This window comes from Staurois parvus, unplaced genomic scaffold (genome assembly GCF_062004578.1).
Source record: "Staurois parvus isolate SC_StPar_1 unplaced genomic scaffold, SC_StPar_1.0 ptg002499l, whole genome shotgun sequence".
In the NCBI taxonomy this organism is placed as follows: domain Eukaryota; kingdom Metazoa; phylum Chordata; class Amphibia; order Anura; family Ranidae; genus Staurois; species Staurois parvus.
This window is the reverse complement of record NW_028320295.1, coordinates 33,327-48,802: the sequence shown is the minus strand read 5'-3', so window position 1 is coordinate 48,802 and position 15,476 is coordinate 33,327. Positions and strand designations below refer to the sequence as shown.

At 50.6% G+C, this 15,476-nt stretch overlaps 1 protein-coding gene across 1 annotated transcript in view; it reads left to right on the top strand.

Annotated features, from left to right (window-relative positions):
* The first annotated feature begins 1,144 nt into the window (after positions 1 to 1,144).
* LOC149430719 (rho guanine nucleotide exchange factor 10-like protein) overlaps positions 1,145 to 15,476 on the top strand; it is a 44,001-nt gene continuing 29,669 nt past the window's right edge. Inside the window, exons 1-3 of the mRNA XM_089666060.1 lie at positions 1,145 to 1,193; positions 12,033 to 12,092; positions 13,586 to 13,762. Coding sequence (XP_089522186.1) covers positions 1,160 to 1,193; positions 12,033 to 12,092; positions 13,586 to 13,762 — 271 coding nt within the window. The 5' untranslated portion in view covers positions 1,145 to 1,159. The remainder of the gene's footprint in view (positions 1,194 to 12,032; positions 12,093 to 13,585; positions 13,763 to 15,476) is intronic.

The following is a 15,476-nucleotide window of genomic DNA, read 5'->3' as shown; positions in this document are numbered from 1 at the left end:
TGCTTTGGCACTGCGTTTGGGCAGCTGTGCCCTTGACCAATGCAGCCCAGCAGAGCTGATGTGAATGAGCCCCCAAATATGTCTGAATAATTACATTGTAACATTTCATGTCTTCTATATCTGCATGGAGTTCCCCTTTAATCTGACACCCCAGTATCTGTGCGGAGTTCCCCTTTAATCTCCCCCCCCCCGGTATCTGCGTAGAGTTCCCCTTTAATTGCCCCCCCCGGTATCTGCGTGGAGTTCCCCTTTAATCTGCCCCCCCGGAGTCTCAGCGCTGGCCATGTGACGGAGCCGGCTTCCCGATTTAGACCCTCAGATGAGCGCCGTGTCTGGCTATGGGCTGTGACGACGCCACTCGCGGTGTAGGGTTACCGAAGCTCAGGAGGTGGCCCCGGGGACGTTGGTGTCCCTGATCCGTCACCAGTCCTGATCCATCACCGGTCCTGATCCGTCACCAGTCCTGATCCGTCACCGGTCCTGATCCGTCACCGGTCCTGATCCGTCACCGGTCCTGATCCGTCACCAATCCTAATCCGTCACCAATCCTGATCCGTCACCGGTCCTGATCCGTCACCGGTCCTGATCCGTCACCGGTCCTGATCCGTCACCGGTCCTGATCCGTCACCAATCCTAATCCGTCACCAATCCTGATCCGTCACCGGTCCTGATCCGTCACCGGTCCTGATCCGTCACCGGTCCTGATCCGTCACCGGTCCTGATCCGTCACCGGTCCTGATCCGTCACCAATCCTGATCCGTCACCAATCCTGATCCGTCACCGGTCCTGATCCGTCACCGGTCCTGATCCGTCACCGGTCCTGGTCCGTCACCGGTCCTGGTCCGTCACCGGTCCTGATCCGTCACCAGTCCTGATCCGTCACCAATCCTAATCCGTCACCAATCCTGATCCGTCACCGGTCCTGATCCGTCACCAGTCCTGATCCGTCACCAATCCTAATCCGTCACCAATCCTGATCCGTCACCGGTCCTGATCCGTCACCGGTCCTGATCCGTCACCAGTCCTGATCCGTCACCGGTCCTGATCCGTCACCGGTCCTGATCCGTCACCGGTCCTGATCCGTCACCAATCCTAATCCGTCACCAATCCTGATCCGTCACCGGTCCTGGCCGGACGCAGCCATCGCCTCCAGCGCCACATGGCATGGACGGGGGGATCGCTCGGGCACGCAGGTTAGCCAGTCATGTGACTGGTATTTAAGTCGATGTCCCGGATGCCGGGTGTCATTCTCAGTATCTGTCCCCATTCTGGATGTATGGACTCTGCACAGTCCCACTTCTCCTGTCCCGAATGCCGGGTGTCATTCTCGGTATCTGTCCCCATTCTGGATTGGGACAGATACTGAGACATTAAAAAAAGAAAAATGTTTTCCTCTTCATTAAATACATTATTTTGCACCCACTGATGTCATACTCACTGAGTCTCTGCGCTTCTCTATGCAATGCAGGCAGATCATGGCTGGTGGGAGGGTGCTGTACAGCTTTCTGAGAACATCCCAGCGCCCCTTCCTCAGTACTCCCCTTGAGAGCCCTCAGTTCTGAGGAAATCAGTGGGAGGAGTTTTGCAAATATTGAAACACCCTGAAGGGTCAGTGTCAGACTGGAGGAGTGGGCGTTCCCAGGCACATTAGGTAACGCCCACATGTGATGCTGCTGTCCCCATGAGTGGAAGAGCTGAAATCCAAGGGTGGTGGGCCAGGGCTGGGGAGGAAAGAGCTAGATGATGCTGGGCATCCCTCAGCCAGGAAATGAGGCGGAGCTCTGACTGGCTGCAGCTTCTAATGCACATTGTGAGACGCTCCCAGTGTGTGGTGACATCAGAGGAAGACGTTTCATTCCAGGGGAGGAGCTGGTACACCTGTGCTAGACTGAAGGGGAGGAGCCGGTACACCTGTGCTAGACGGAAGGGGAGGAGCCGGTACACCTGTGCTAGACGGAAGGGGAGGAGCCGGTACACCTGTGCTAGACGGAAGGGGAGGTGCCAGTACACCTGTGCTAGACAGAAGGGGAGGTGCCGGTACACCTGTGCTAGACTGAAGGGGAGGAGCCGGTACACCTGTGCTAGACGGAAGGGGAGGAGCCGGTACACCTGTGCTAGACTGGAGGGGAGGTGCCAGTACACCTGTGCTAGACGGAAGGGGAGGTGCCGGTACACCTGTGCTAGACTGAAGGGGAGGAGCCGGTACACCTGTGCTAGACTGGAGGGGAGGAGCCGGTACACCTGTGCAAGACTGGAGGGGAGGAGCTGGTACACCTGTGCTAGACTGGAGGGGAGGAGCCGGTACACCTGTGCAAGACTGGAGGGGAGGAGCCGATACACCTCTGCAAGACTGAAGGGGAGGAGCCGCTACACCTGCGCAAGACTGGAGGGGAGGAGCCGGTACGCCTGTGCAAGACTGAAGGGGAGGAGCCGGTACACCTGTGCAAGACTGAAGGGGAGGAGCCGGTACACCTGTGCAAGCCTGAAGGGGAGGGGCCAGTACAGCTGTGCAAGATTGGAGGGGAGGAGCCAGTACACCTGTGCAAAACTGAAGGGGAGGAGCCGGTACAGATGGAGGTTCAGTTTAAGTTGCCTCAACAATGTTCCTAGTGGGGCCACTCCACGGGTTTCTCTACCAAACCAAGGGCCCCTCTGCCCACCCATTGGCCCCTTGGTAGCTGCTAGGGTCGCCGTCACTCCACTGAATAAATCAGATCAGGAAGCTGGAATGTAGGATTGCCGGCTCTGTGGACAAGTCTCATCGTCTCCCCGGAGAGCAACACGCCTGGAATCCTCATCTCCTCCCCCCTCTGGGGGGGACATGGCATGTTCACCGGAGTTCATGGCTGGTGACATGTTTCAGATGAGGAATCCAAAAACACACCGGGGAACTCGGATGGTGGGAACCCCTCATAATGGACACGGCAGGTGTACAGACCAAGGAACTCGGCGCAGGGATGGTGGGAACCCCTCATAATGGGCACAGCGGGCGTACAGACCCGGGAACTCAGCACAGGGATGGCGAGAACCCCTCATAATGGGCACAGCGGGTGTACAGACCCGGGAACTCAGCACAGAGATGGTGGGAACCCCTCATAATGGGCACGGCGGGTGTACAGACCTGGGAACTCAACATAGAGATCTCGCCAAACAAACTTTAAGTCCTGAAATATCAGTTCTGGGTGGACTGGCCCCTCCCTATCCCCCAGGCTGTGATTTGAGAAGTCTAGCAGTGTGCAGCCAATCACGATGAGACTTCCTGTTCGGTGCAGCTCTGTGTTTGGTGTCATCCAGGTGAAGGTGTCGCAGCGATGAACACACACAGAAGGATCTGCAGGTGAGTTGGGTGTCCTTCTGACCACCTTCTCATCACCTTCCTATCTCCTGACCACCTTCCTACCTTCTCATCTCCTTCTGACCACCTTCCTACCTTCTCATCTCCTTCTGACCACCTTCCTACCTTCTCATCTCCTTCTGACCACCTTCCTACCTCCTTCTGACCACCTTCCTACCTTCTCATCTCCTTCTGACCACCTTCCTACCTCCTTCTGACCACCTTCCTACCTCCTTCTGCCCACCTTCCTACCTTCCCACCTCTTTCTGCCCACCTTCCTACCTTCTCATCTCCAGAGGTCTGGTCGGCTCCCTGAATCCATCCAAACATTTGTGTTCCTCATCTGCCGTGTAGATCCCAATCCAGCCTCTCCATCTGGGGGGGGGGGGGGGGGGGCAGCAGGGAGCGGTCTTCTGTAATCAGCTTCAGTCTGGTTGGGAAATTCTCTAGGAACACAAAACATGTTTCTCAGCCCCGAAGGAAGCTGCAGTTAGCCTGCTTGTGTCTCCAGAACAGTCATGATGAGGGCCGGGCTGAGGGGTAGGCAGAAGAGGCGGCTGCCTTGGGTGCTCCAGCAGGAAGGGCGGTACAAAAAGGGCAGTAAGGTATGGCTCATTCGGTGGGGCGTCACACTTTGGGTGCCAAAGGACCTTGTCCAGCAACTCAGGACAATTGACCCTTGGAGCTACACTGGCCAATTTAGGCTTCGTTTACGCCTCTCTGGTGTGCTTGGGCTACAGCTAACCGCAGATTCAGAAATACAAATACCACAGGTGTAAGTGGGCCCTTAACGCCCCCCAAAAATTGAGGAGCAATTATGACCTGGGAGGGGAGGGCAGTGAGAGGAAGCAGTGAGTGCAGCTATATCATAGTAGGGTGTAGGTGGGGGGCACAAGGAGCTCCCGGTGATGTGCCCCCTGGGGGTGGTGTCCCAGGGTGTGCCAAAAAAACACAGATAAAGGGTTCAAGTTCATCAAGGCCTACCCTGATGTTGGGGAGAAGATCTGTGGCCTTCAGGTCTTTTTCTTCCTCCCAACCGGGGGTCTTTCTTCGGGAGAGCCCTCACCAAGTACTTGGAGTTCCAGCTTCGGGGGTCCCTTGGGGTCCACATGTCTTTGGCCTAGGTAGACCATTGTCTCAGGAATTCTGCACCCTGGGGAGGCTCAGGAATTGAGGCCCTTCCTCTTCGGAGGTTCGTCCTATTGTGTACCCTTCATAATTTTTGTGTGCCATGATTTTACTCTTAACTCTTTTATGGGTTGGGTGAAGGTATTCAGACTGGCCCTGTAAGTCTTCATGGAGGACATATGGCCTTATGGTGAGGTTCTCCCACTCCCATGGGGTCTCCCTTCAAGGGAGCCCCACCTAGTACTTTGGGGGCCTGGCTTCGGCAGGCCTCCCGAAGAATGGGATCTGCTTGGTTTCAGACGGGTAGACCATTGGCGCCCATTCCCCGTCAAGAGTCTTGTGCCCTTGAGGATCAGATCTAGGGTCCTTCCTCGTTGCAGGTTGGTCCTGTATTGTACCCTTTGTGCACTTTTTTTTTTTTTTGTGCTGTGATTTCACAGCTCAATTTTTGTTCTTGTCTACAGGGTTCAACTAAGCACAGCATTGCGAAATTCTATAGCAAAAACAAAAAATTAGTAGGGTGTAGGTCTTCAGACTTACCTTGAAAGTCTTCGTGGAGGACATGCGGCCTTATGGTGAGGTTCTCCCACTCCCATGGGGTCTCCCTTCAGGGGAGCCCCACCTAGTACTTCGGTGGACTTTGCTTCGGCAGACCTCCCGAAGAATAGGGTCTGTCTGGTTTCAGATGGGTAGACCATTGACACCCATTCTCCGTCAAGAGTCTTGTGCCCTTGAGAAGCCCCACCTAGTACTTTGGTGGTAGGCTTACTTTGCTTTGGTAGGCCTCCCCGAAGAATGTCGGCCTGGTTTAGAACAGGTAGACCATTGGTGCCCATTCTCCGTCAAGAGCCTTGTGCCCTTGAGAAGCCCCACCTAGTACTTTGGTGGTAGGCTTACTTTGCTTTGGTAGGCCTCCCCGAAGAATGTCGGCCTGGTTTAGAACAGGTAGACCATTGGTGCCCATTCTCCGTCAAGAGCCTTGTGCCCTTGAGAAGCCCCACCTAGTACTTCGGTGGTAGGCCTACTTTGCTTTGGTAGGCCTCCCCGAAGAATAATGTCTGCCTGGTTTAGAACAGGTAGACCATTGGTGCACATTCCCCGTCAAGAGTCTTGTGCCCTTGAGACGCCCCACCTAGTACTTTGGTGGTAGGCCTACTTTGCTTTGGTAGGCCTCCCCAAAGAATAGCGTCTGCCTGGTTTCGAACTGGTAGACCATTGGTGCTCATTCACCGTCAAGAGTCTTGTGCCCTGGAGGATCCTTCTTCTTCGGAGGTGAACCAGGTGATACTCCCGCTTTTACCAAAAGACCCGACCTGCCGCCAAATTTTTGTTTTCGGGGGTTATCCTTGACACATCATGCAGAACTTGTTCCCACGTATGTTAGCATGTTGGTCCACAGACCTATCCATACCTACGTTTATTGTATGCAGATGTTTACCCAGGGTGTTGGTTATGGGTTGTATACCTTTCTATATATATCTTGTATGGTCCCTATAGTTGTATACAATGTTTTCTGGATTTATGGTGACCACCTGACCAGCACAGGGTGTCATCTGAGTTCCTTACCAGCTGGTTAACCACTTAAAGCGGAGCTCCACCCAAAAGTTCTGCTTTCAGGCCTCCTCCCCATCTCCTGAACGGAGCTTTTGGGGAGGAGCTGGTACCCGATTTTTGACAGGTACCCACTCCCACTTCTTCTCCGACCACCTAGGTCAGTGGTCTCCAAACTGGATGTGGCCCTTTGCTTGCCTTTATTTGGCCCTTGAAGCATTATATAGGGTCTCCTAGAAGAACCCTAGGGCTCCATGGAACCCTGTTCTGAGAATGCCTACAAATAGCTTTTATCAGGAAAATACTTGATGACGGCCACTAGGTGGAGCTGATGATCATAGCAAATAATATCTGGCCCTTGAAGCATTATCTAGGGACCCCTAGAGGAACCTCCACGGAACCCTGCTCTTAGAATGCCTACAATTGGCGTTTATCAGGAAAATACTTGATGATGGCCACTAGATGGAGCTGATGATCATAGGAAATATCTGGCCCTTGAAGCATTATCTAGGGACCCCTAGAAGAACCTCCAGGGAACCCTGCTCTGAGAATGCCTATAAATAGTGGTTATCAGGAAAATACGTGATGGCGACCACTAGGTGGAGCTGATGATCATAGGAAATAATATACTTCTTTACTATGATCGCCAGCTCCATCTAGTGGCCATAATGCGTTATTTACCTGAACCACTCTATTCTTTATGAATGAATAACATTTGACCTGCAGAGGCAATAGCCTAACAGAACATTGGGCCCCCCTCCATCCTTGCAGTGATGTCACTGACTCTGCCAAGTGGTGCTGGACCTGGCACTGGTTACCCACAGGTCTAGGAACCCCCTAGCCACCCCACAGAACCCCTTTTTGAGAATGGTTTATCAGGAAAATATCACATAATGACCACTAGATGGAGCTGATTCAAAAAATACTTATTTACTATGATCTCCAGCGCCATCTAGTGGCCATATTGAGTTATTTACCTGTACCGCTCCTTTAGGAACGAATAACATTCGACCTGGAGAGAGAATGGCCAAATAATATTCAATTTTTGCCCCCAAGTCACACAGAAGGAATTTTTTTTTAAATGCTTCCCTATGTGTGCAGTCTATAGTGTATAGCTGTGTGATCTTTGAGATTTTTTTTTATTTTTTTTATTCGATATATTTTTACATTTTTTTTTTTTCATACATTTTATATTTTTACATTTTTTATCTTACATATTTTTATTTACAGGTGAAACTCAAAAAATGAGAATATGGTGCAAAAGTTCATTTATTCAGTGCAGCAACTGAAAAGGTGAAACTAATATATGAGATAGACTCATTCCATGCAAAGCAAGATAGTTCAAGCCGTGATTTGTCATCATTGTGATGATTATGGCTTACAGCTCATGAAAACCCCAAATCCACAATCTCAGAAAATGAGAATATTGGGAAAAGGTGGAATAATCTCAGCTCAAAGTGTCCCACTCTAATCAGCTCATTCAGCCATAACACCTGCAAAGGGTTCCTGAGCCTTTAAATGGTCTCTCAGTCTGGTTCAGTAGAAATCCCAATCATGGGAAAGACTGCTGACCTGACACCATCACTGACACCCTCCATAAGGAGGGAAAGACTCAAAAGGGAGTTGCAGAAGAAGTTGGATGTTCCCAAAGTGCTGTATCAAAGCACATTAATAGGAAGTTATGTGGAAGGGGAGAAAAAGGTGCACAAGCAGCAGGGATGACCGCAGCCTGGAGAGGAATGTCGGGAAAAGGCCATTCAAAAGTGTTGGGGACTTTCACAAGGAGTGGACTGAGGCTGGAGTCAGTGCATCAAGAGCCACCACACACAGACAGATCCTGGACATGGGCTTCAAATGTCGTATTCCTCTTGTCAAGCCGCTCCTGAACAACAAACAACGTCAGAAGCGTCTTACCTGGGCTAAAGAAAAACAGACCTGGTCTGCTGCTCAGTGGTCCAAGTCCTCTTTTCTGATGAGAGCAACTTTTACATCTCATTTGGAAACCAAGGACCCCAAGTATGGAGGAAGAATGGAGAGACCCAAGGACCCCGAGTGTGGAGGCAGAATGGAGAGGCCCAAGGACCCCGAGTGTGGAGGCAGAATGGAGAGGCCCAAGGACCCCGAGTATGGAGGAAGAATGGAGAGGCCCAAGGACCCCTAGTGTGGAGGAAGAATGGAGAGGCCCGAGGACCCCGAGTGTGGAGGCAGAATGGAGAGGCCCGAGGACCCCGAGTGTGGAGGCAGAATGGAGAGGCCCGAGGACCCCGAGTGTGGAGGCAGAATGGAGAGGCCCGAGGACCCCGAGTGTGGAGGAAGAATGGAGAGACCCAAGGACCCCGAGTGTGGAGGAAGAATGGAGAGGCCCAAGGACCCCGAGTGTGGAGGAAGAATGGAGAGGCCCAAGGACCCGGAGTATGGAGGAAGAATGGAGAGGCCCAAGGACCCGGAGTATGGAGGAAGAATGGAGAGGCACAAGGACCCCGAGTATGGAGGAAGAATGGAGAGGCACACACTGCAAGATGCTTGAAGTCCAGTGTGAAGTATCCACAGTCTGTGTTGATTTGGGGAGCCATGTCATCTGCTGGTGTTGGTCCACTGTGCTTCATTAAGTCCAGGGTCACCGCAGCCGTCTACCAGGAGATTTTGGAGCACTTCATGCTTCCTTCCACAGACCAGCTTTATGGGGACGCTGACTTCATTTTCCAGCAGGACTTGGCTCCGCCCACACTGCCAAAAGCACCAAAACCTGGTTCAATGACCGTGGGATTCCTGTGCTTGATTGGCCAGCAAACTCACCTGACCTGAACCCCATAGAGAATCTATGGGGCATTGCCAAGAGAAAGATGAGAGACATGAGACCGAACAATGCAGAAGAGCTGAAGGCCGCTATTGAAGCATCCTGGTCTTCCATAACACCTCAGCAGTGCCACAGGCTGATAGCTTCCATGCCACGCCGCATTGAGGCCGTAATTGCTGCAAAAGGGGCCCCAACCAAGTACTGAGTACATATGCAGCTTCTACTTCTCAGAGGTGCGATATTGTTCTATGTACAATCCGTGTTTTATTGATTGCATGGAATATTCTCATTTTCTGAGATTGTGGATTTGGGGTTTTCATGAGCTGTAAGCCATAATCATCACAATGATGACAAATCACGGCTGGAACTATCTTGCTTTGCATGGAATGAGTCTCATATATTAGTGTCACCTTTTAAGTTGCTGCACTGAAATCAATGAATGAATGAATGAATGAATGAATGCACCAAATTCTCATTTTTCGCCTTTCACCTGTATTGTGAAGTAGATGTGACTATTTCTCTGACACAATATTTGGATTTATTCTCAGAAGTGTAGATTTTTTTTGTCTTTCGGAGGGGAATGTCGGGTGTGCGTTTTTTGTCTTTTTTTTTTGTTTGTTTCTCGCATGCTCCAGCGACGCGGGTTCCATTGTGTTCCGTTATTTATAGACTGGCGTTTGGGGATATTCTGCTCCCTTGCCCAGTTTCTGACTTTTCCGTGACTTTTGGTATTCTGGCTGAACTGGAGGTGCGGTGCGATGAGCGAAGTCCTCTCCCTGCCGCGCCCCTCTCGACCTCGGTGGGGTGTACTGTAACCTCAGACCTCTGTCCTGCGGAGGGAGGCTTCCTTGGAGGTCCGCACAGTGAGCCGACCTATCCCTGTACAGAGAATCCACCCTAAACTGATAGAGCAGAATTCCTGGAGTCATGCTTCCTACTAAATGGCGATGTGTGCGGGAGAAGAGCGCATGGGGGAGGCCAGGCCAGGGGCTGAGCCACCGATTCCTGGTGACAACCTATATATACTAACTTTAGGTGGAGCTTTACATCTACTTTTTTTTTTTTTTATATAGGTTGGCATCCTTTTATGCACTGCAGCACTGGGGCTGGGAGTCCAGTATCTTCCCCACCGCACAGTCTGCATGGAGTTTGTGTATTCCCTTCATATTTTGAGTATCTGAGTCTCCTCCCACAAAAGAAAATGCTGACTGCGCCTAAAATTAGCACTAAACCTTGTATATAATTGAAGTGGGACATTAGAGTGTAAGCTCCTCCGGTACAGAGACTGGTATGACTGTGGGGGAGGGGACATTAGAGTGTAAGCTCCTCTGGTATAGAGACTGATGTGACTGGGGGGGAGGGGACATTAGAGTGTAAGCTCCTCCAGTACAGAGACTGATATGACTTTGGGGGAGGGGACATTAGAGTGTAAGCTCCTCCGGTACAGAGACTGATGTGACTGTGGGGGAGGGGACATTAGAGTGTAAGCTCCTCTGTACAGAGACTGATGGGACCGTGGGGGAGGGGACATTGGAGTGTAAGCTCCTCCGGTACAGAGACTGGTATCACTGTGGGGGAGGGGACATTAGAGCGTAAGCTCCTCCGGTGCAGAGACTGATGGGACTGTGGGGGAGGGGACATTAGAGCGTAAGCTCCTCCGGTGCAGAGACTGATGGGACTGTGGGGGAGGGGACATTAGAGCGTAAGCTCCTCCAGTGCAGAGACTGATGGGACTGTGGGGCAGGGGACATTAGAGTGTAAGCTCCTCTGGTACAGAGACTGATGTGATTATGGGGGAGGGGACATTAGAGTGTAAGCTCCTCTAGTACAGAGACTGATGTGATGTGTACAGCGCTACAGACTATGCCAGAGATACATCATGTAAAAAGGTGTATTAAAAAAAAAACTGTTTAGGATTTTTCAGAACCAGCATCCACCAATCACAGTGCCTTTCCTCCTCCCATCCACCATAACCTCTGACCTATTGCTGTTCAGTATTTGTTTTGTAACTGCTGATTGACATTCACACCAATAAATCAGGAAGATGCTTCTTTGTATCTCCTGTAGGCGGCGCTGTTGTAGTATAATGGGATTGGTAGTGTGTGGCTACAGAGTACATAGAGACACATTGTACATAACATACGGCAGGTGGTTACATTGTTGTCACCCATCAGATGGGATCAGATAACTTCCTTCTACCAACCCTATAAATAAACAAACTGCAGATAATGACCAGAATTACAGAGGTGGGACTGTGCAGAGTCCATACACACAGAATAGGGACCGGTACAGAGAATGACACCCGGCATCCAGGAAAGGAGAAGTGGGACTGTGCAGAGTACATACACAGAATAAGGACAGATACCGAGAATGACACCCAGCATCCAGGACAGGGGAAGTGGGACTGTGCGGAGTCCATACATACAGAATAGGGACCGATACCGAGAATGACACCCGGCATCCGGGACAGGAGAAATGGGACTGTGCAGAGTACATACATACAGAATAGGGACCGATACCGAGAATGACACCCGGCATCCGGGACAGGAGAAGTGGGACTGTGCGGAGTCCATACATACAGAATGGGGACAGATACCGAGAATGACACCCGGCATCCAGGACAGGGGAAGTGGGACTGTGCGGAGTCCATACATACAGAATGGGGACAGATACCGAGATTGACTGACATACAGAATTTTCGGTTTGGGAGGAGGTGGTGGAATTTCGGGCGGAGTCCTCTATGTGTAGACATGGGGTGAATCATTGGCACACTTTACTAATTATTGTTATTGATTGAGTCATGTAGCCGGGTCATGAGGAAGCGTGTCCCGGCATCTGGTAGTGCCGGGTGGATTGGTGGAGTTGTGGTTGGATGTTGGGTGGAGCGGTGAAGGTCGGGATCTGGTTGGATGTTGGGTGGAGCGGTGAAGGTCGGGATCTGGTTGGATGTTGGGTGGAGCGGTGAAGGTCGGGATCTGGTTGGATGTTGGGTGGAGCGGTGCAGTCTCGGTTTCTGTACGGTGAGGTGCGGAGGAGATCTCAGGCTGTCGTTGGGATATTTTTAGGTTCTGCTGTAAATGTGAGCGAAGCCGGCCACCTGTCGCTGGGATTGTCTGCCGTCTCTGCGCAGGAAGCCGGGTATATGTGGGGTGAGGGGTATCCAGGGCTGGGGGCTGATCCCAGGCAGGGGGAAAGTGCTTAGTACATATCCATGTGTTTCAGGTTCAGCCGCAGGAGAGATGGATTCTGCAGAGAGCTCCAGATTTAACTTCCATGCACTAGGTACTGTATCCCCCCCCTTCCCCTCCCCCGCATTAACACCCCAAATGTGCTGCTTGCTAACACCCTGATTTTGCTGCATGATTTCTGTGATTATATGCTGCTATGTACCTGAGTGTGACCCCCCCCCCACCCTACACCCCAAATATATCCCTGTGTACCTGAGAGTGACACCTGTACCCCAAATATATCCCTTTGTGTTTGTGACCCCTGAACCCTAAATATGTCCCTGTGTACCTCTGTGACCCCTGAACCCTAAATATATCCCTGTGTATGAATGTGACCCCTGAACCCTAAATATATCCCTGTGTATGAATGTGACCCCTGAACCATATATATATCCCTGTGTATATGAGTGTGACCCCTGAACCCTAAATATATCCGTTAAAGCCCTATATATATCCCTATGTGCCTCAATGTACCCCTAAATATATCAGTGTACCTGTGTGACCCCTGAACCCTAAATATATCTGTGTGACCCCTGTACCCCAAATATATCCCTGTGTACCCGAGAGTGACACCTGTACCCCAAATATATCCCTTTGTGTGTTTGTGACCCCTGAACCCTAAATATATCTGTGTGACCCCTGTACCCTATATATATATATATATATATATATATATCCCTGTGTATATGAGTGTGACCCCTGAACCCTAAATATATCTGTGTGACCCCTATACCCTATACATATATCCCTTTGTGCCTCAGTGTAACCCCTACATATATATCCCTGTGTATCTGAGTGTGACCCCTGAACCCTATATATATCCCTGTGTACCTGTGTGACCCCTGAACCCCAAATATATCCCTGTGTATGAGTGTGACCTATGTACCCTATATATTCCTGTGTGCCTCATTGTGACCCTTGAACCCCAAATATATCCCTGTGTACCTGAGAGTGACACCTTTACCCCAAATATATCCCTGTGTGTGCTTGTGACCCCTGAACCCTAAATATATCCCTGTGTATGAGTGTGACCCCTGAACCCTAAATATATCCGTGTGACCCCTATACCCTATATATATATCCCTGTGTGCCTCAGTGTAACCCCTGAACCCTAAATATATCCCTGTGTACCTGTGTGACACCTGTAGCCTAATGTGTGCTTCATTGTGACCCCTAAATATATCACTGTGTACCTGTGACCCCCTGAACCCTAAATGTATTTCTGTGTACCTGAGTGTGACCCCTGAACCAAAAAATGTGTACCTGTGTGTTCCCTGCACCCCAAATACATCCCTGTGCATCGGAGTGTGACCCTTGTACCCTAAATATATCTGAGTGTGACCCCCGAACTCTGATTTACCGGTCCTTTGTGTTGTGTGTCTCCTTGCCCCCTAAATATATCTTGTGACCCCTTTGTACCCCGAGTGCAGTGCGTGACACCCCCCCCCCCCCATATATTGCTGTGTAATATGCCTGATGGGTCGGGATGGCGGCGGCGGCTCCTCTGTGATTCTCATTATTTGGTGATCTGTGATTTGGTCTTTTCAGATGTCCCCGTCACTGGGGGGCCCCAGGAGGAGGAGGATGACGACCAAGGCGAATTCTTTGATTTTGACAGCGAGGGGGAAGGAGATGATTCCGGGGCCCGTAAAGGGTTAAAGGGCAGACTGTCCTCCTCCAGCAGCATCCAAGAGAAGAGCCAGGAGCCCCCCTCCCCCAGCGCAGGTACCTCAATCACCTGTCCTCTATATACTATGTCATTGAGTCCCACAGCCGGTTTCACCCAAGGGGTCCCCAGTGTTACATTGTCCTGGGGGCCATGGGACTCCAGTCCTGAGTACAGCAGACAGGCCAGGATTTCAGATTTCCCCCCCAGTGGACACAGCTGTGCTGTTCATTCATCTGGGGAGCTGATTGCATCACCTGGGCTGGAATAGGCCAGAAAACCTGACTTGCTGGGGTAGTGGAGGACTGGACCCGAGGCTTCGGAGTATGTATTGTTATATTTTTATAGTTCATCTCAGGGGCGGACTGACAACTCATGGGGCCCCCGGGCAATAGGGGATCATGGGGCCCCTGTGTCCTTGCCCAAACTCAAAAAAGCCTATGAAAAAGGTACCAGGGGCATCTCATGAGGCCCCCTACTGACCCCGGGCCCTCGGGCAGTGTCTGAGTTCCCAAATGGTTAGTCCGCCCCTGGTTCATCTTCTTTCTTTTTTTTTCTTTTCTTTTTTTTTCTTTTCTTTTTTTTTCTTTCCTTTTTTTTTCTTTCCTTTTTTTTCTTTCCTTTTTTTTCTTTCCTTTTTTTTCTTTCCTTTTTTTTTCTTTCCTTTTTTTTCTTTCTTTTTTTTCTCTTTCTTTTTTTTCTTTCTTTTTTTTCTTTCTCTTTTTTTTCTTTCTTTTTTTTCTTTTTTTTTCTTTTCCTTTTTTTTCCTTTTCCTTTTTTTTCTTTTTCCTTTTTTTTTTCTTTTTCTTTTTCTTCTGTCTATCATCTTGAAATAAATTCCTATTCAGAACAGCAACTAAAGGCTTGTATGGAGTTGCTTAGACATTTCTGTACTTAAAACCGGTCCCATAGTATCCTGGAACTTCATGTATATCCGTTTTGGGTGGAGCTGGGCGTGTCAGACCCTCTGCCAGAGATATCCTAGAAATCGGCTCGGTTACATTATCACACATTCACAGATGATGCGTTTTTTGGCCAGATATTCTCGTCCATTTTTTCAGTTGTGTTGCCCTTTAAAAGAATGCAGAATCTGGAGCCCCCCACCCCCCGCCCCGGTCTGAGGGGCTAGGTTCACATTTGTGTGGGTTGGGAACGCTTGTGAAATCACACGTGTTCCTGACACGCAGAGTACATGCCTGCAGATGAGCGCCGTTCTGGGACTTTCCCGTGTTTCTCATGGGTACAGAAACCCATTCAAGTGACCGTGAGCACAAACCGGCTGTACAAGTGGGGAATGTTACTTATCGATAGGAAACCTGAGCCCCCCCCTCGTATCTGAGGTGCTCCCCCAATCACACCACAGCACCCCCCCCCTTGTTCATATCAAACATCCCTCATCACATCAGAACCCCCCATTCGTATCAGTGGTCCCCCCTCAATCACACTACAGGTCCCGCTTCATATTAGAGGCGACCGCTTCCCCCTCCCCATTCCAATTTACACCACAGGCCCCCCCTTCACATCAGAGGTCCCCCCCAATCACACCACAGCCCCCCCCCCGTTCATATCAAACATCCCTCATCAGAACCCCCCATTCGTATCAGTGGTCCCCCCTCAATCACACTACAGGTCCCGCTTCATATTAGAGGCGCCTGCTTCCCCCTCCCCATTCCAATTTACACCACAAGCCCCCATTCACATCAGACACCCCCCCTTTCCCCTCCCCATTCCAATCACACAACAGGCATCCGTTTACATCAGCGATCCCCCTTA